This window comes from Heptranchias perlo, chromosome 32 (assembly GCF_035084215.1).
Source record: "Heptranchias perlo isolate sHepPer1 chromosome 32, sHepPer1.hap1, whole genome shotgun sequence".
Taxonomy (NCBI): Eukaryota; Metazoa; Chordata; class Chondrichthyes; order Hexanchiformes; family Hexanchidae; genus Heptranchias; species Heptranchias perlo.
The window spans coordinates 626,735-648,150 of record NC_090356.1 but is presented as its reverse complement, the minus strand read 5'-3'; the positions used below and the strand labels follow the sequence as shown (position 1 = coordinate 648,150).

Here is a 21,416-nt window from a genome sequence, read left to right as displayed (position 1 = left end):
AAAGGCTACTTTATTTTAAATGCTTCCAGTGTTCAGATCATGCCACATGTTGTGTATATTTCTTTATTTCTCTTGCTTGGCTCCTACCACTCTGCTTCATCCTGCAGCTGAATAATGAGAATTTCAATGTTGTAGAATTCACCGTTGGTGGCACGACTATTACTTCACAATTGGCTGAGGATTTGCCATGGGTGTGCCAAACCCTCCCTCCGCCCCACACCCCCTTCCCCCTAGCAGCAGAGACAGTGCTCGGGCAGTGCTGGGTATTCAGACTTTCTAAACTGTGTTACAGTCTGATCTTTCACATCCCTGACTAGTGAGGTAAAAAGATGTGATGGGTTCCCCTTGAGAGAGTGATGTGTGTTTATGGCCAGGGGCATGTCACTAATTAGCGAAGAGCCTAAGTGGGAAAGGAGTGGCTGTTACACTGGAGTCTAACTACTGAGTGTTTTGTCTATTTCAGGTTGTTGTCTATGGACTGGACATCTTCCAGACCCGCGTTTACCCATCAAAGCAGTTTGATGTTCTGAAGGATGATTACGATTACGTGCTCATCAGCAGCGTTCTCTTTGGGTTGGTTTTTACGACTATGATCACGAAGCGCCTAGCCCAGGTGAAGCTCCTCAACCGAGCCTGGCGATAAATACCATCAGCATAGAAGGGAGTAGTTCTCTCTGAGCCGTGTGGAGCAGAAGATGGGTGCTGTTGTAGAGTTTGTGAACAACCTTACTAAGGGACCTCGATGGAGGTGGTGCTGTTGTGCCCATGTACATACTATGTATATTTTTTGTAACACACTCCCACTACGAGAAGCAGAGCGATGGACACTTTCATGAGTAGATTTTTAAAAAAAAAATTGGTTTAAGTGTAAAATTAATTGAAGCTGTTAAAAGTTGGTTTATTGATCAGAATTTTTTTTTGAGGTAAAGGTATTTTTGTTCTTCCAAAATGGCTTGGAGCTGAAAGGGGAACAGTTGAAAGTGAAATGTTACGATTAATAGCAGAGCTGAATTTGAATGTTTCCCGGTGCTGGGCTTTAAATCTTTAGCTTTCGTTGTGCTTTTGGAGCTGGTTGACATTTGATATTGGAACATGGATATTGTATCCAGCTCGGGTTCCCCTTTAAACATGAGTGCTGGAGACTGGCCTCACTGTCGGGTCATTGGACAGAAAACCCCGGCCTTGCACACGGTTTAAGTTGCCCACCATCATTGGTCTAATGCTTGTCTGTGAGGCAGGGTTTGAAATGTTTAATAAAGAGCTGGTCTGCAATACTGAAGCGCTGCCACCAGGTGTTGCTAGAGTGCTTTTTTCTGTTTGGAATGGCACTGGAGCCACATGGTGGTAGGAAAGTGTACTACCCCGTCCACCCGTGAGCATATCCCAACACTCAGAAATGGACAATTCCAATTCCATGCACTGCCTCACAGCTAAAATCTGTCCAGCTGAATAGTTTTGGATCTGGCATGTACAATGAGGCTGCCAGTCATCCAGCTAGTAGAACATCTGGATATTGAATATTCTGCAAGAGCTCAGATTGTCTTTGTGCTTAGTCCAACCCACAGCTTCCAAATGTGTGGTGTATTCAGCACATTACCTGATTCCTGTCCCAGTCAGCTAGTTAATTCCATGCTTTGTTTGAATTTATATTCACCGCTCTTGATCTAATCTCTACACGTGCATTCAGCAGCCTTAGTATGAATCCCTGCATTAATGGTTCTGTTATCATAGCCAATTGGACTCTTAGCAAAAGTCTTGATTTAAAAAATAAATTACTGACTTGGTATCTTTTATTTTAGTGCCATGATTATGTTGATCTCCCTGTGTAATAAGCAATCCCACTTTATGGTGTTGCATGTTGATGGTGATTGAGATGTCACTTAATCAGTATGAGTGATATCAATTTTATGGAAATCAGTTCAGGATTTTGTATGTTTTGAATAAAATTTTAATGGGGGGATTGCTGATCGATTACTAGCTAGAATTTGAAAACTTTGCTGTTAATTGTTTTGATTGAGATCATGAAGTTGGTACGTGAGGGAGTTGTGGTGGTGAGTGCATGTACCTTCCGTGTCACCTTACAAATGTGTGAAATACAAAAAATTCTGAAAAATTTAACACTTGCAAGTGTACCCTAAGAATGGAGGATTTTGACTGTTTACGATCTTAAGTTACGGATGTTTAATATTTAACACCTGAAAACCCAGATACAGATTTAGAGCCAACTTAAAATGTGCAATGGATGAGTGAGTGAGTGAGCAGGATTAAAGCCAGATCTGTGTGAATATCTCAGATTCTAATCATGTGCCCAAGCTTTAGGGTTGTGTTGCAGGAAAGGGAAGGTTAGAATGGCAGTTATAACTAACCCTTTCCTGGTTAGATAGGTGTCTTATTCTCTCCCATTCCTGTAATTCCAGTATAGGCACATCAAAAGCATTGCTACTTGAAACTACTTGAAATTGATGTATTGAAATCTGTTAAATAGCAAATACTAATTTATGTTTCATGGGTTGTTACTGTTTTTGAAACCACTTAATAAAACATTACTGTGACATTGAACTTGGTTATCTTCCGAGCTTTAGATGTAGATAATGTAATGTTTGACATTAGCTGCATCAGTATGGTGGTTTGGGCAGATTAAGACATGGACAATAACTAGATCCACAATGTTTGCTTTCCAAGTAGTTTCTAACCGTCATTTAATGGGAGGACAGACTCGTAGAGTAATGTCACGCAGATGGTGGCTGCTTCTCTCAACAGTACTTTACAGAGGTTGGTGTTGCAGTTGGATTGTTCTAATTTTTGGGGTTATAAAATTTAACTAATTGAAACAGCTGATCTTCCATTTATTACTCTATTTACTGTAAATGGGTCCTGCTGCAATCAGCTCCCACCATTATTTGACATGAAGATGTCTTGAACTGTATTTTAAAATCAGTTTGTATGTTAAATACATCAGATTTAATACATCAGTGAAACAACAAGGTCCCACAAACAGCAATGAGATAGATAACCAGATAATCTGTTTTAGTGATCTTGGTTGAGAGAAAAATGTTGGCTAGGACACCTGTGGAGACCTCCACTGCTCTTCCAATAGTGCCGTGGGAACATTTGCATCCACCTGAGCAGGCAGACGGCACCTCCAACAATGTAGCACGCTCTCAGTACTGTACTGAAACGTCAGCCTAGAATATGTGCTCAAGTCTCTGGAGTGGGGCTCGAACCCACAACCTTCTGACTCAGAGCAAGAGTGCTACCACTGAGCCTTAGATGACACCTAAATAAAATAACAGTGAGTCTATTGATTAAAGATCTAATTTAATATTTGGGAATCTTACCTGGAATTTTTCCTCAGATAAAAGATGTGGACCTAAATGGATTTCCATTCAGCCCAACTCTTTTTCTACTTCAGAGAGAGTGAACACGAGACTGTTGAAATTTTCACTGATGTATTTAGAGTATAAACTGCTTCCTTTGTCTCGAACACTCTTCTTGCACATTCGAAGAGTTCTTAGCCCTCAGCACTACATTTCAAAATCCAATCAGACATATAAAATTGTTCTAACTGAATCTAACAGCTAATGCATACATGAGGGAGAAGAGAATAGAGGGATACGGAGGCAGGGTTGGAGGAGGCTGGTGTGGAGTATAAACAACGGCATAGACCGAATGGCCTGTTTCTGTGATGTAGGTTCTATGTAATGGATAATTTAACATTCCCACTTACAACATTTTGAGCAGTATTTGTTTACGATGCCTGCCTTTTTTTCCATCCTCCTTGTTCTCATGTTATGTATCATTCCCATTGAAGACCATTTACTTTATTGAGCAGTTTGAGGGCTGGGAGTAGATTACAAATGAAATTTGTAACAGTTATGGACTGGACAGGGAGTAGATGCCATACAGTCTGAGGTACTGATACTGCCTGCTTTTATAATGTTGCTTTATTGTTGGTGCTTCTAACTGGAGCTTTCAGGGTGGGAGGTGAGTGGGATACAGTTGAGTGGGCAAAACTGTGGCGGAGGGAGTTCTAAGACAGATAAATCAGAGTATTTTCAGTTGCATAGACTTGGCTTGTATTCCATTGAGTATAGAACGTTAAGGGGTGACCTGAGTGAAGTGTTTTAGATGAGAGTGAAATTATTTCCTCTGGTGGTGTCTGCAGAGATAGTGGATGCATTGGTTATGATCTTCCAAAATTCCCTAGATTCTAGAAGGGTCCCAGCGGATTGGAAGGTAGCAAATTTAACACTCCTATTCAAGGAAGGAGGGAGAGAGAAAACAGGGAACTACAGGCCAGTTAGCCTGACATCAGTTGTCGGGAAAATGCTGGAATCCAATATTAAGGAAGTGTTAATAGGGCACTTCCAAAAACACATAATTAGGCAGAGTCAACCTGGTTTTATGGAAGGGAAACCGTGTTTAACAAATTTATTAAAAGTTCTTTGCGGATGTAACTAACAGGGTGGATTAAGGGGAACCAGTGGATGTAGTATATTTGGATTTCCAAGAGGCATTTGATAAAGTGTCACATAAAAGGTTGTTATGCAACATAAGGGCTCATGGGGTTGGCGATAATATGAGCATAGATAGAGGATTGGTTAAAGGACAGAAAACAGAGAGTAGGGATAAACGGGTCATCTTCAGGTTGGCAGGCTGTAACTAATGGGATGCTGCAAAGATCAGTGCCTGGGCCTCAGCTATTTACAATTTACATTAATGACTTAGATGAAGGGATCGAGTGTAACGTACACAAGTTTGCTGATGATACAAAGGTAGGTGGGAAAGTAAGCTGTGAGGAGGACACAAAGAGTCTGCAAAGGGACATAGACACATTAAGTGAGTGGGCAAGAAGGTGGCAGGTGGAGTATAATGTGGGGAAATGTGAGGTTATCCACTTTGGTAGGAAGAATAGAAAAGCAAAATATTTTTTAAATGGTGAGAAACTATTAAATGTTGGTTTTCAGAGAAATTTGGGTGTCCTTGTATACGAAACACAAAAAGTTAGCATGCAGGTACAGCAAGCAATTAGGAAGACAAATGGCATGTTGGCCTTTATTGCAAGGGGTTTGCAGTATAAGAGTTAGGAAGTCTTGCTACAATTGTATAGTTGTAAACAATTTTACAACACCAAGTTATAGTCCAACGATTTTTATTTGAAATCTACAAGCTTTCGGAGGCTTCCTCCTTCCTCAGGTAAATGTCAGGAGCTGAGGAAGGAGGAAGCCTCCGAAAGCTTGTAGATTTCAAATAAAAATCGTTGGACTGGGGTTGACAATTGTAAACAATTTTACAACACCAAGTTATAGTCCATCACCGGCATCTCCACATCATTACAATTGTATAGGGCTTTGGTGAGACCACAACCGGAGTACTAGATTCATTCCTGGAATGAGAGGGTTGTCCGAAGATGAGTAAAATGGGCCGATATTCTCTGGAGTTTAGAAGAATGAGGTGTGATCTCATTGAAACATAAGATTCTGAGGGGGCTTGACATTGTAGATGCTGAGAGGTTGTTTCCCCTGGCTGGAGAATCTAGAACTCGGGGGCATATATTCAAGACTGAGATCGATAGATTTATGGACTCTCCGTGAATCAATGGATATTAGGATCGGGTGGGAAAGTGGAGTTGAGGATAGAGATCAGCCATGATATTGAATGGCGGAGTAGACTTGAAGGGCCACGTGGTCTATTCCTGTTCCTATTTCTTATGGAGCTCAGAATCCCCCCCTCCCCCGCCATCGGTCTGAAACGCCCCCGTGATCCCATGATTCACCGTGGGGCCGTCCGCCCGGACCGGTTTAAGCGATGCACCAGCCTGAAACGCGCCTGCGCGCGTGGCTGCCCGGAGTCTTTAGTACGCTGCACCAACCGGCCCGCGTAAGATGGCGCTCAACTCGGCCTCGGCCCCGGAGCCCGATCCCGACTGGAGTGCTGCCGTCCGCCCGCTCCTCGCTGCCTCCTACTCCACCTTCGAGCCGCGGGATATCTCTCAGCTCGTCAGCTCGGTCATTAACAGGTAAAGCGGGTGGCCTCATACCGGCGGCTGGCCCGGGAGGGGGAGGGGCAGGGGCAGGGCGGCTGCCCGCCCGAGATGGGGGCAGGGGCCCGCAACACCTCAGTGTCCGGGCCTGGGGTCACTGGCTGCAGTTTCGGCTCCTGATTCCAGCGGGATACCGGGGGCGGGAGACAGGAAACGGGCACATCGCCTCCGGCCCGTCACTAGGCGAACAGCCGGGAAATTTCTAGAATGTGAAGCAAACAAGAGGGGGAGGGGCCAGGACATTACATCCGCCGCGCCCCCTCCCCTCCCCTCCCGTCCCGTGCGCCCCCATCCGTTTTCAAATCTGCCGCCATCACCGTCGTCAAAGAACCCACCCTTAACCCTTCTGTCCTTACAAACTATCCCTCCATCTTCAACCCCCCTTTCCTCTTCGAAATCCTTGAATGTGTTGTCGCCTCCCAAATCCATGTGTATCTTTCCTGCAACTCCAATCAATCAGGTTTCTGCCTCTGCCACAGAACTGAAACGGCCCTTGTCTAAGTCACAAATTACATCCTACGTGATTGTGACCATGGTAAACTATCCCTCCTCATCCTCCTCAACCTGTCTTCAGCCTTTTACATGGTTGACCACACCATCCTCCTCCAACGCCTCTCCTGTCATCCAGCTGGGTGGGACGGCACTCGCCTGGTTCCATTCCTTCTATCCAGTCGTAACCAGGGAATCTCCTTCAATGGCTTCTCTTCCCGCTCCGGCGCTGTTACCTCTGGAGTCCCCCAAGGATCTATCCTTGGCCCGCTCCTATTTCTCATCTACATGATGCCCCTCGGTGACATCATCTGAAAACGCAACGTCAGGTTCCACATGTACTCTGACGACACCCAGCTCTACCTCACCACCACCTCTCTCGGCCCCTCCACTGTCCCTGAATTGTCACATTGCTTGTCAGACATCTGGTACTGGATGAGCAAAAATTTCCTCCACTCACATATTGGGAAGACCAAAGCTATTGTCTTCAGTTCCTGCCACAAACTCCGTTCCCTATCCACTGTCTGAGGCTGAAACAGACGGTCTGCAACCTTGCTGTCCTATTTGACCGAGTTGAGCTTTTGACCATATACCCACATCATTACCATGACCGTCTGCTTCTGTCTCCTTAACATTGCCCGTCTCCGTCCCTGCCTCAGCTCATCTGCTGCAGAAATGCTCATCCATGTCTTTGTTACCTCTAGACTTGACTTTTCCAGTGCTCTCCTGGCCGGCCTCCTATCTGCCACCCTCCTTAAAGTCGTACTCATCCAAAACTCTGCTGCCCGTATCCTAACTCACACTAAGTTCCGTTCTCCCATCACCCCTGTGCTCACTGACCTACCTTGGCTCCCGGTCAGGGAATGCCTTGATTTTAAAATTCTCATCCTTGTTTTCAAATCCCTCCATGGCCTTGCCCCTCCCTATCTCTCTAATCTTCTCCAGCCGTACAACCCTCCTAGATCTCCATGCTCCTCCAATTCTCGCCTCTTGCACATCCCTGATTTTAATCACACCACCATTGGCGGCTGTGCTTTCAGCTGCCGAGGCCCTAAGGTCTGGAATTCCGTCCCTAAACCCCTCTGCGTCTCTACCTCTCCTCCTTTAAGATACTTCTTAAAACCTACCTCTTTAACCAAGCTTTTGGTCACCTGTCCTAATATCTCCTTATGTGGCTCGGTAAAACAAATTTTGTTTGAAAATCGCTCCTGTGAAGCACCATGGGACATTTTTCTACGTTAAAGGCGCTAAATAAATGCAAGCTGTTGTTTTATTCGCCGTGCCCCCTCCTGTTTTATTCGCTCTGCCCCCTCCCGTATCTAGTGTCTCATCATTAGGAAAATATTCCGATTTGTTTTTCTGGGATCCAAAGTGGATGATCTCACACTTCCTCACATTAAGCTCCATTTGCCCCAGTTTTACCCACTCGCTTAGTTTGCCTATGTCCCTTTGTAACTTCCTGTTCCCGTTTGCACAACTTGCTGTGCCTCGCAACTTAGTGTTATCTGCGAACTTGGATGTACAACTCTGTTCCTTCATCCAAGTCATTAATATACAGAATATGATGAAAAGCTGAGGTCCCAGTACAGATCCCTGGGAAACACCAATTGTCACATCCCACCAATCAGTACATTCCTTTTATCCCTACTCTGTCTCTCCTACCTCCTAACCAATTGCTGACCCAAGCCAAAAGGTTACCACCATTTCTGTGAGCTCTCTCATTGTTGCTAATAATTTCTTAAAATCTCTTGGGTTATAGGGCTGAAGGGCAAGGCCATCAAATAGTTAAATGTTGCTCCCATTTTATTCAATGTACCCCCATCTCATTCAAAGTATGTTCCTATTTTCATTGTACCTCCCTATTTTATTCTATCATTCCCCCACCCCCCCCACCATCTTGTGTAGTGTCTCCCTCTTTATTTGGAACAGCCCCTTCACTAGGGGTTATAATTTTTAAAGCATCAGGTTTCTGAGCTGCAGGAGCTGTGTGCAGTTGGGCTCCCTCCATGCTGGGCGGCTGCATGATATCGCTGATGGCACCATTCAAAATGACAGGACTGTAACTTTAGATTGTCCCAAGATCTGATCCTGACACGCCTGAACCCAGCAGATTATGCTGTCAGCTGGAGATAGATGTCAGTGTTCCAGTGCCGCTCAAAATATGATGATTTTAAAGAATGACTATTGTTCTTGTAGGATATTTCCCTATATAAAATGGTGAATAGTTTAAATAAAAAGTACCCTGAAACTCCTCCCCATGAGAATTTTCAATAGCGAAATAGATCTGAGAATTGGAGCTGTGGTCCCATCTCCTGGCAAATGGTGGCAGCCCAAACACATGATGTGCTGGTGTCAGCTGTGGTTACATAACCCTGACTGAAAAATAAGACAGCAGTACTCTGATTAGGTAAGGGATATAAATAGCATGAAATTGGATGGGAATGACTGTGCTTATCATAGTCCCTGGGTCTGCTTATATGCATTGTAATAGAACTCTGGAGTTCACCTCAGTGACTTGCAGTTTAATTACTGTCTATGGGTAGTAGATGTATTAAAAAGCCTTAGTGAGATGTTGAGGTTTCTCTGCACAGCTATCTGTAGTGCGTGCAGGGACTGAGCTGATGATAGAGTTGTTGTTCAGTTTGAAAATGTTGTTTTGTTCTGCAGTCTTCTACCAGAACCATTTTGGTGGGCGTGGTGAGGAGTATAGTAGTACCGCTTTATTTGCAATTGTTATCCACAAGATTGTTGGTATTGTGTACCCTGCAAAATAAAAATGTGTAACAAAATATAATCTGAGTAGAGTTTCTGCTGCCTCCCTCAGGCAGAATTTTACAGCTGGTTGGAGCCTGATACTTTGCAAGGCAGTGTGGTACAGTGAGACATGGCATAAAGAGGATCGTTATCCTCGTTGACCTGCAACTCGACTGGGGTATAGTGGCTGCTTTAGGAGCCAACTGTACCCACTCCATAAATTTTCAACGTACGAACGTTTTAAAGACGGTTATATCAGTGATGCTTCCATAGAAATTCAGCACCAACTTTCTTCAAACAATTCTGTAGATGATTTGGCTCAGTGGGTAGCACTCTCGCCTCTGGGTCAGAGGTTGTGGGTTTAAGCCCTTCCCCAGAGACTTGAGCATAAAATTTCAGCTGACAATCCAATGTAGTACTGAGGGAGGTGCCATCTTTCGGATGAGATGGCATCCCGTCTTCCCCCTCAGGTGGATGTAAAAGAACCCACGGCACTATTCGAAGAAGTCCAGGGTAATTCTCCCAGTGTCCTGGCCAATATCTATGCCTCAACCAACACCGAACAAACAGATTTTCTTGTCGCACATCTCATTGCTTTTTTTTATTCGTTCATGGGATGTGGGCGTCGCTGGCGAGGCTGGCATTTATTGCCCATCCCTAATTGCCCTTGAGAAGGTGGTGGTGAGCCGCCTTCTTGAACTGCTGCAGTCTGTGTGGTGATGGTTCTCCCACAGTGCTGTTAGGAAGGGAGTTCCAGGATTTTGACCCAGCGACGATGAAGGAACGGCGATATATTTCCAAGTCGGGATGGTGTGTGACTTGGAGGGGAATGTGCAAGTGGTGTTGTTCCCATGTGCCTGCTGCTCTTGTCCTTCTAGGTGGTAGAGGTCGTGGGTTTGGGAGGTGCTGTCGAAGAAGCCTAGGCGAGTTGCTGCAGTGCATCCTGTGGATGGTACACACTGCAGCCACTGTGCACCGGTGGTGATGGGAGTGAATGTTTAGGGTGGTGGATGGGGTGCCAATCAGCGGGCTGCTTTATCTTGGATGGTGTCAAGCTTCTTGAGTGTTGTTGGAGCAGCATTCATCCAAGCAAGTGGAGAGTATTCCATCACACTCCTGACTTGTGCCTTGTAGATGGTGGAAAGGCTTTGGGGAGTCAGGAGGTGAGTCACTCGCCGCAGAATATCCAGCCTCTGACCTGCTCTCGTTGCAACAGTATTTATATGGCTGGTCCAGTTGAGTTTCTGGTCAATGGTGACTCCCAGGATGTTGATGGTGGGGGATTCGGCGATGGTAATGCTGTTGAATGTCAAGGGGAGGTGGTTAGACTCTCTCTTGTTGGAGATGGTCATTGCTTGGCACTTATCTGGCACGAATGTTACTTGTCACTTATGAGCCCAAGCCTGGATGTTGTCCAGGTCCTGCAGCATGCAGGCTCGGACTGCTTCATTATTTGAGGGGTTGTGAATGGAACTGAACACTGTGCAATCATCAGCGAACGTCCCCATTTCTGACCTTATGATGGAGGGAAGGTCATTGATGAAGCAGCTGAAGATGGTTGGGCCAAGAACACTGCCCTGAGGAACTCCTGCAGCAATGTCCTGGGGCTCAGAATATTGGCCTCCAATAACCACTACCATCTTCCTTTGTGCTAGGTATGACCCCAGCCACTGGAGAGTTTTCCCCCTGATTCCCATTGACTTTAATTTTACGAGGGCTCCTTGGTGCCACACTCGGTCAAATGCTGCCTTGATGTCAAAGGCAGTCACTCTCACCTCACCTCACCTCTGGAATTCAGCTCTTTTGTCCATGTTTGGACCAAGGCTGTAATGAGGTCTCGAGCCGAGTGGTCCTGGCGGAACCCAAACTGAGCATCGGTGAGCAGGTTATTGGTGAGTAAGTGCCGCTTGATAGCACTGTCGACGACACCTTCCTTCCATCACTTTGCAGATGATTGAGAGTAGACTGATGGGGCGATAATTGGCCGGATTGGATTTGTCCTGCTTTTTGTGGACAGGACATACCTGGGCAATTTTCCACGTTGTCTGGTAGATGCCAGTGTTGTAGCTGTACTGGAACAGCTTGGCTAGAGGCGCGGCTAGTTCTGGAGCACAATACTTCAGCACCACAGCTGGGATGTTGTCGGGGCCCATAGCCTTTGCTGTATCCAGTGCACTCAGCCGTTTCTTGATATCACGTGGAGTGAATCAAATTGGCTGAAGACTGGCTTCTGTGATGGTGGGGATATTGGGAGGAGGCCGAGATGGATCATCCACTCGGCACCTCTGGCTGAAGATGGTTGCAAACGCTTCAGCCTTGTCTTTTGCACTCACGTACTGGACTCCGCCATCATTGAGAATGGGGATGTTTGCAGAGCCTCCTCCTCTCGTTAGTTGTTTAATTGTCCACCATCATTCACGACTGGATGTGGCAGGACTGCAGAGCTTGTGGGAGCTATTTCCGCTGGTTGGGGATTCTAGGACTAGGGAGCACAGTCTAAAAATCAGAGCCAGACCTTCCAGGAGTGAGATTAGAAAACACTTCTACACGCAAAGGGTGGTAGATGTTTGGAACTCTCTTCTGCAAACGGCAATTGTTGCTAGCTCAATTGCTAATTTTAAAATCTGAGATGGATAGCTTTGCCAACCAAAGGTATTAAGGGATATGGGCCAAAGGCAGGTATATGGAGTTGGATCACAGCTCAGCCATGATCTTATTAAATGGCGGAGCGGGCTTGAGGGGCTGAATGGCCTACTTATATTCCTATGTTCCCCATCTCAGTCTTAAATGTCCTACCCTGTATCCTGAGACTGTGACCCCCCAGCCAGGGGAAACATCCTCCCTGCATTCAGGCTGTCTAGCCCTGTCAGAAGTTTAAATGTTTCTATGAGATCCCCTCTCATTCTTCTAAACTCGAGTGAATACAGGCTGAGTCGACCCAATCTCTCCTCGTACGACAGTCCTGCCATCCCAGGGATAAGTCTGGTGAACCTTCGCTGCACTCCCTCTATGGAAAGTACATCCTTAGGTAAGGAAACCAAAACGGCACACAATACTCCAGGTGTGGTCTCACCAAGGCCCTGTATAACTGCAGTAAGACATCCTTGCCTTCCTCACTGCTTGCTGCACCTGCACGTTTGCTTTCAGTGACTGGTGTACAAGGACACCCAGGTCCCTTTGTACATCAACATTCCCCAATCTATCTCCATTTAAATAATACTCTGCCTTTCTGTTTTTCCTTCTCAAGTGGATAACTTCACATTTATCCACATTATACTGCATCTGCCATGTATTTACCCACTCGCTCAACTTGTCTTAATCATCTTGAAGCCTCTTTGCATCCTCCTCACAGCTCACGATCCCACCTAGTTTTGTGTCGTCAGCAAACTTGGAAATATTACATTTGGTTCCCTCTTCCAAATCATTGATATATATTGTGAATAGCTGGGGCCCAGGCACTGATCCCTGCGGTACCCCACTAGTCACCGCCTGCCACCCCGAAAAAGATCCATTTATTCCTACTCTCTGTTTCCTGTCTGTTCTCCAATTTTCAATCCATGCCAGTATATTACCACCAATCCCACGTGCTTTAATTTTGCACACTAACCTCTTATGTGGGACTTTATCAAAGGCCTTCTGAAAATCCAAATAAACCACCTCCATTGGTTCTCCCTTATCTATTCTGCCACTTACACCCTCAAAAAAACTTCAGTAGGTTTGTCAAATATGATTTCCCTTTCATAAATCCATGTTGACTTTGTCCAATCCCATTGATATTGGTTATTGAGTATTTGAAATGCGAATATTGAAGTGGTCTGTCCCATCCTTCCTCTGGGTTTGTTCAGGATGTACCTGTGTTAATTTAAAATTTCTGACATTTGTTTTGTATTTCAGTGAGAAGCAGATTCTGCATCATGACAAACAGTATGAACCCTTCTACTCCTCATTCGTGGCGCTGTCTGCACATTACATCGCAACAGTCTGTGCACAGAGTGAGTTACAAAGAATTACAAAGAATGCACAGCACAGAATCAGGCCATTCGGCCCAACAGGTCCATGCCGGTGTTTATGCTTCATCCTTCATCTAACCTTATCGGTGTATCCTTCTATTACTTTCCCCCTCATGTGTTTATCTAGCTTTCCCTTAAATGCATCTATGCTAGTCACCTCAATTACTCCTTGTGGTAGCGAGTTCCACACTCGCCACTCTCTGGGTGAAGCAGTTTCTCCTGAATTCCCTATTGGATTTGATAGTGACTATCTTATTTATGGCCTCTAGTTCTGGTCTCCCCTGCAAGTGGAAACAACATCTCGATGCCTACTCTATCAAACCATTTGATAATCTTAATGACCTCTATCAGGTCACCCCTCAATCTTCTCTTTTCTAGAGAAAAGAGCCCCAGCCTAATCAATCTTTCCTGATAGTTATAACCTCTCAATTCTGGTATCATCCATGTAAATCATTTTTACACCTTCTCCAGTTCTTCTGTATCCTTTTTATAATATGGAGACCAGAACTGTTCACAGTATTCCAATTGTTGTCTAATCAAGGTTCGATACAAGTTTTAACATAACTCTCCTGCTTTTCAATTCAATCCCTCTAGAAATGAACCCCAGTGCTTGGTTTGCTTTTTTTACCTGCGTTGTTACTTTTAGTGATTTGTTAATCCTTACCCCCAGATCCCTTTGCCCCTGCACCCTATTTAGACTCTTATTTTCCAAGGAGCATGTGGCTGCTTTAATGTTCCTACCAAAATGTACCACCTCGCATTTAGCTATATTGAAATTAATTTGGCAATTACATGCCCATTCTGCAAGTTTATTAATGTCGTGTATTTCCTCGCAGTCCTCCTCACTATTAACGATACCCCCTAATTCGGTGTCGTCCACAAATTTTGAAATTGTACTTCTAATTCCCGAGTCCAAATCGTTTATGTAAATAGTGAAAAACAGTGGTCCCAGCACGACCTTTTGCATGTCTGAGTAACTACCTTTCATCCCTACTCTCTTTTGTAACCAGCTTGCTATCCATTCTGCGACTTGTCCCCTGACTCCACATGCCCTAACCTTAGTCATGAATCTACTATGTGGTACCTTATTGAAAGCCTTTTGAAAATCCAAATATATTACATCGACTGAATTATCCTTGTCTATCCTTTCTGTTACTTCTTCAAAGAATTCAAGTAGGAACATCCCTGCAGCAGCCCATTAGTCACTGCCTGCCACCTGGAAAAAGACCCGTTTATTCCTACTCTCTGTTTCCTGTCTGTCAACCAATTCTCACTCCATGCCAGTATATTCCCCCCAATCCCATGTGCTTTAATTTTGCACGCTATCAAAAGTCTTCTGAAAATCCAAGTACACCACATCCACTGATTCTCCCCTATCTATTCTACTAGTTACCTCCTCAAAAAAACTCCAGTAGATTTGTTAAGCATGATTTCCCTTTCATAAACCCATGCTGACAATCCCGTTAATGCCTTCCAAGTGTTTTGTTATCACATCTTTTATAATAGACTCTAGCATTTTCCCCACTACTGATGTTAGGCTAACTGGTCTGTAATTCCCTGTTTTTTTTCCTTCCTTTTTTAAATAGTGGGGTGACATTTGCCACCCTCCAATCTGTAGGAACTGTTCCAGAGTCTCTAGAATTTTGGAAGATGACCATCAATGCATCCACTATTTCCAGGGCCACTTCCTTTAGTACTCTGGGATGTAGATTATCAGGCCCTGGAGCGTGAGATAGAGACACTCTGACGCACAACGGAGGGGGAGGAGTATTTGGATAGTTTACTCATGAACACTGTCTCACCATGTATAGAGAGAGACAGGTACAGGAAGAGGAGTGTGTGATTGACAATCAGCTGGGTTGGGGGAACTTAGTGGAGTCACAGTAAAATAATAATCAGCATGGATTTCTGTAAGGCAGATCATGTTTAACCAACCAAATTGGATTCTTTGAAGAAGTGACAGAGTGGACAAAGACAATGCAGGATAAGTGACTTATGACAAAGGTCAGGGTGCGTTGAGTCAGGTAGCAGAATGGATTGAAGGATAGCTACGAAACAGAAAATAGACATAGGAACAGGAGTAGGCCATTCAGCCCCTCGAGCCCGCTCTGCCATTTTGATAAGATCATGGCTGATCTGTGATCTAACTCCATATACCTGCCTTTGGCCCATATCCCTTCATACCTTTGGTTGGCAAAAAGCTATCCATCTCAGATTTAAAATTAGCAATTGAGCTAGCGTCAATTGACGTTTGCGGAAGAGAGTTCCAAACTTCTACCACCCTTTGTGTGAAGAAATGTTTTCTAATCTCACTCCTGAAAGGTCTGGCTCTAATTTTTAGACTGTGCCCCCTACTCCTAGAATCCCCAACCAGCGGAAATAGTTTCTCTCTATCCACCCTATCTGTTCCCCTTAATACCTTATAAACTTAGATCAGATCACCCCTTAACCTTCTAAACTCCAGAGAATACAACCCCAATTTGTGTAATCTCTCCTTGTAACTTAACCCTTGAAGTCCGGGTATCATTCCAGTAAACCTACGCTGCACTCCCTCCAAGGCCAGTATGTCCTTCCGAAGGTGCGGTGCCCAGAACTACTCTCAGTACCCCAGGTACGGCCTAACCAGGGTTTTGTATAGCTACAGCATAACTTCTGCCCCCTTGTACTCTAGTCTTCCAGATATAAAGGCCAGCATTCCATTAGCATTTTTGATGATTTTCTGCACCTGTTCATGACACTTCAATGATCTATGTACCTGAACCCCTAAGTCCCTTTGGACATCCACTGTTTTTAACTTGTTACCATTTGGAAAGTACCCTGTTCTATCCTTTTTTTGATCCAAAGTGGATGACCTCACATTTGTCCACATTGAATTCCATTTGCCACAGTTTTGCCCATTCACCTAATCTATCAATATCCCTTTGTAATTTCATGTTTTCATCCACACTGCTTACAATGCCACCAATCTTTGTGTCATCGGCAAACTTAGATATGAGACTTTCTATGCCTTCATCTAAGTCGTTAATAAATATTGTGAATAATTGAGGCCCCAAGACAGATCCCTGCAGGACTCCACTAGTCACATCCTGCCAATGTGAGTACCTACCCATTATCCCTACTCTCTGTCGCCTTTGGCTCAGCCAACTTCCTAACCAAGTCCGTACTCTTCCCCCGATTCCATGGGCTTCTATCTTAGCTAATAGTCTCTTATGTGGGACTTTATCAAATGCCTTCTGGAAGTCCATATAAATAACACCCATTGACATTCCCCTGTCCACTACTTTAGTCACCTCTTCAAAAAATTCAATTAGGTTTGTCAGGCATGACCTACCTTTCACAAATCCATGCTGGCTTTCTCTGATTAACTGAAAATTTTCGAGGTGTTCAGTCACCCTAGCCTTAATTATAGACTCCAGCATTTTCCCCACAACAGATGTTAGGCTAACTGGTCTATAATTCGCTGGTTTCCTTCTCTCTCCTTTCTTAAAAAGCGGAGTGACATGTGCAATTTTCCAATCCAGAGGGACAGTTCCTGAATCTAGAGAACTTTGAAAGATTATAGTTAGGGCATCTGCAATGTGCTCACCCACTTCCTTTAAAACCCTGGGATGGAAACCATCTGGTCCTGGGGATTTGTCACTCATTAGTGCTATTATTTTCTTCATTACTGTTGTTTCACTTATGTTAATTTTATTGCGTCCCTGTCCCCGATTCAGTATTAGTTTTCTTGGGAATTCCGGCATGCTGTCCTCTTTTTCTACTGTAAATACTGATGCAAAGTAATTGTTCAACATGTCTGCCATTTCCCCATTGTCAATGACAATATCCCCACTTTCAGTTTTTAAGGGGCCAACACTGCTCCTGACCACCCTCTTTTCCCTAATATAACTATAAAATTTCTTCGTATTTGTTTTGATATCCCTTGCATGTTTCTTTTCATACTCTCTTTTTGTCGCTCTTACTATTTGTTTTGTGAACCTTTGTTGATCTTTGTATCTTTCCCATTCGCCAGGATCTGTGCCATTTTTTGCCTTTTTGTATGCCCTTTCCTTATGTCTTATACTGTCCCTTACCTCTTTAGTTGTCCATGGCTGTTTTTTTTGGCAAGTAGAGTTCTTGCCCCTCTGGGGTATAAACCGGTTCTGTCTCACGTTAAATGTTTCTTTAAACATTTCCCACTGATTATCAGTCGTTTTACCCATTAACAGATTTGCACAGTCTCTGTCTCATCCCATCGAAGTCGGCCTTACCCAAGTCTAGATTCTTAGCTGATTCACTTTTTTCCCTTTCAAACACCACATTGAACTCGATCATGTTATGATCGCTATTGGATAGATGTTCACGCACAGTTAAGCTGTTAACTAAATCTGGTTCATTACTCATTACTAAATCTAGTATGGCTTGCCCCCTTGTTGCCTCTCTGACATACTGCTGTAGAAAACTATCTCGGACACACTCAAGAAATTCACTACCTTTCTGACAGTTGCTAGTCTGCTTTTCCCAATCTATGTGAAGATTATAGTCCCCCATTAAGACCACTATGCCTTTGTTACACGCTTGTCTAATCTCTGCATTTACACAATCTAGCACTTCAGAGCTGCTGCCAGGGGTCCTATACACAACTCCCACCATAGTCTTAGATCCTTTCCTATTTCTCAATTCAACCCATAAGGTCTGTTGGCTGCTTACCTCTCGTTATATCCTCCTTTATCATTGAAGTGATTTCATCTCTAATCACTAAGGCTACTCCTCCCCCTCTTCCATTTTCCCTATCTCTGCTGTGGACCTTATAACCCGGTATATTTAGTTCCCAATCCTGACCAACCTGCAGCCATGTCTCAGTAATAGCTATCATGTCATACCCTCCAATTTGAATTTGTGCCTGTAGTTCATTTAATTTATTCCTTATACTCTGTGCGTTTGTATATAGAACTCTTAGTTGGGCCACACACCCTAGCCTGTCCTTCAGCTTTGATGCTGGGTTAATCGCTTTACACCTTCTAGTTTTCACTTTATCTGTAGTGCCTAAAGTACACTTTCTTTCTGCTGCTCTGCTTTTCCCTTTCACTTGTCCGTGAACAACTATTTGTATTGTAAATTTCCCCTGGGTCCTCCCCTCTCTTGCTGCTTTCAACTTTACTGTCTTCTGACTCCCCGCTCAGGTTCCCATCCCCCTGCCACTCTCGTTTAAACTCTCCCCAACAGCAATAGCAAACCCCCATGCGAGGACGTTAGTCCCGGATCTGTTGAGGTGCAGGTCCCACCTTCCCCAGAATCGGTCCCAATTCCTCAGGAATATAAATCCCTCCCTCCTGCACCAACCCTCCAGCCACGCATTCATTGGGTCTATTCTCCTATTCCTATACTCACTAGCACGTGGCACTGGGAGTAATCCTGAGATTACTACCCTTGAGGTCCTGCTTTTCAATTTATTTCCTAACTCCTTATATTCTGCTTGCAGGACCCTCTTTTTACCTATGTCGTTGGTACCGATTTAGTTCATTTTCGGTTTCTAGATGTTTTTCTATTACATCTTTGAGTAAGGATTCCATTACCTTTCCTATCACCGACGTTAAGCTATTATTGTGCCTTGTAGACTATTCAAACATTTTGCATGTCAAGAAGAGTTGTAAAACACTGGCTGTTTCTAGTTACATTTGTTCAGTTTTTAAATTCCTAAAATCTTTAATGTTTTGGAAACTGAGACCCTTAATCTCGCTGATGCTAACTTTTCTTATTTTTCCAACTTTTCTAGTTCCTAGGAACCAGTTGCTGTCAGTTGCAGCTGCATGTAAAGTCCTGATTGAATTCTCATTGATGCGTCTTGAGAATCCAGATGAAGCATGTGCTGTTTCACAGGTAATGATATAATGTTGACCAGCCTTGTGTAGTAAGTATCCATTATCCAATACCGTAGGTTCAGTCTCTCTCTTCCACCCCACACCCCCTTGTGTTTAGTTCTGGCTGCCAGGGTAAGTGATTGCCTGGTTCGATTGGTGGCTTTCCCGTCTCTGAGACAGGTTATGGGTTTAAGCCCGATTCCAAGGCTCGGGCATACAACATACACTGACACTTTTTTTTATTGGTTCATGGGATGTGGGCGTCGCTGGCAAGGCCAGCATTTATTGCTAACCCCTAATTGCCCTTGAAGGTGGTGGTGAGCTGTCTTGACTGTTGTGAGAGCTGCACTCATCCAGGCAAGTGGAGAATCTTCCTTCACACTCCTGACTTGTGCCTTGTGGATGGTGGAAAGGCTTTGGGGAGTCAGGAGGTGAGCCACTCGCTGCAGAATACCCAGCCTCTGACCTGCTCTTGTAGCCACAGTATTTATGTGGCTGGTCCAGTTAAGTTTCTGGTCAATGGTGACCCCCGGGATGTTGTTGGTGGGGGATTCGGCAATGGTAATGCCGTTGAATGTCAAGGGGAGGGGGTTAGGCTCTCTTGTTGGAGATGGCCATTGTCTGGCACGGATGTTACTTGCCATTTATGAGCCCAAGCCTGGATGTTGTCCAGGTCTTGCTGCATGCGGGCATGAACTGTTTCATTATCTGAGGGGTTGCGAATGGAACTGAACACTGTGCAATTATCAGTGAATATCTCCATTTCTGGCCTTACGTTGGAAGGAAGGTCATTGATGAAGCAGCTGAAGATAGTTGGGCCTTGGACACTGCCCTGAGGAACTCCTGCAGCAATGTCCTGGGGCTGAGATGATTGGCCTCCAACAACCACTACCATCTTCCTTTTGTGCTAGCTATGACTCCAGTCACTGGAGAGTTTTCCCCTTGATTCCCATTGACTTCAATTTTACTAGGGCTCCTTGATGCCACACTCTGTAAAATGCTGCCTTGATGTCAAGGGCAGTCACTCTCACCTCACCTCTGGAATTCAGCTCTTTTATCCATGTTTGGACCAAGGCTGTAATGAGGTCTGGAGCAGAGTGGTCCTGGCAGAACCCAAACTGAGTATCGGTGAGCAGGTTATTGGTGAGTAAGTGCCGTTTGATAGCACTGTCGACGACACCTTCCATCACTTTGCTGATGATTGAAAGTAGACTAATGGGGCGGTAATTGGCCGGATTGGATATTGTCCTGCTTTTTGTTCTCAGGACATACCTGGGCAATTTTCCACATTGTCGGGTAGATGCCAGTGTTGTAGCTGTACTGGAACAGTTTGGCTAGAGGCGCGGCTAGTTCTGGAGCACAAGACTTCAGCACTACAGCTGGGATGTTATCGGGGCCCATAGCCTTTGCTGTATCCAGTGCACTCAGCCGTTTCTTGATATCACGTGGAGTGAATCAAATTGGCTGAAGACTGGCTGCTGTGATGGTGGGGATATCGGGAGGAGGCTGAGATGGATCATCCATTCGGCACTTCTGGCTGAAGATGGTTGCAAATGCTTCAGCCATGTCTTTTGTACTCACTTGCTGGACTCTGCCATCATTGAGGATGGGGATGATCACAGAGCCTCCTCCTCCCGTTTGTTGTTTGTTTGTCCATCACCATTCACAACTGGATGTGGCAGGACTGCAGAGCTTTGATCTGATCGGTTGATTATGGAATCGCTTAGCTCTGTCTATAGCATGTTGCTTCCGTTGTTTTGCATGCATGTAGTGCTGTGTTGTAGCTTCACCAGGTTGGCATTCATTTTTCGGTATGCCTGGTGCTGCTCCTGGCATGCTCTTCTACACTCCTCATAAAACTGGGGTTGATCCCCTGGCCTGTTGGTAATGGTAGAGTGAGGAATAGGCCGGACTATAAGGTTACAGATTGTGTTGGAATACAATTCTGCTGCTGCTGACGGCCCACAGCACCTCATGGATGCCCAGTTTTGAGCTGCTAGATCTGTTCTGAATCTGTTGAAGTACTTTATTGCAGTACTTGTTGGAGGTACTGTCTTTTGGATGTGAGGTTAAACTGAGGCCCCATCTGCATGTTCAGGTGGATATAAAAGATCCCAGACACTTCCATGAAGAGGAGCAGGGGAGTTCTCCCGCTGTCCTGGCCAACATTTACCTCTCAACCAGCAGCACCAAAAACAGATGAACTTCCTTTTTAATCACACTGCAATATATGGGACCTTGCTGAGTGCAAATAGAGGTCGCATTTGCCTACATTACAAC

At 44.7% G+C, this 21,416-nt stretch overlaps 2 protein-coding genes across 4 annotated transcripts in view; both read left to right on the top strand.

Moving 5' to 3' along the window:
- emc1 (ER membrane protein complex subunit 1) overlaps positions 1–2,559 on the top strand; it is a 46,004-nt gene extending 43,445 nt beyond the window's left edge. For both annotated transcript variants that reach the window (XM_067970138.1, XM_067970140.1), the window contains exon 22: positions 464–2,559. In XM_067970138.1, the coding sequence (XP_067826239.1) occupies positions 464–643 (180 nt within the window). In that variant the 3' untranslated portion in view covers positions 644–2,559. The remainder of the gene's footprint in view (positions 1–463) is intronic.
- Positions 2,560–5,862: 3,303 nt separating this feature from the next.
- Positions 5,863–21,416, top strand: part of ubr4 (ubiquitin protein ligase E3 component n-recognin 4) — a 266,230-nt gene continuing 250,676 nt past the window's right edge. For both annotated transcript variants that reach the window (XM_067970130.1, XM_067970129.1), the window contains exons 1-3: positions 5,863–6,019; positions 13,181–13,278; positions 19,052–19,155. In XM_067970130.1, coding sequence (XP_067826231.1) covers positions 5,886–6,019; positions 13,181–13,278; positions 19,052–19,155 — 336 coding nt within the window. In that variant the 5' untranslated portion in view covers positions 5,863–5,885. The remainder of the gene's footprint in view (positions 6,020–13,180; positions 13,279–19,051; positions 19,156–21,416) is intronic.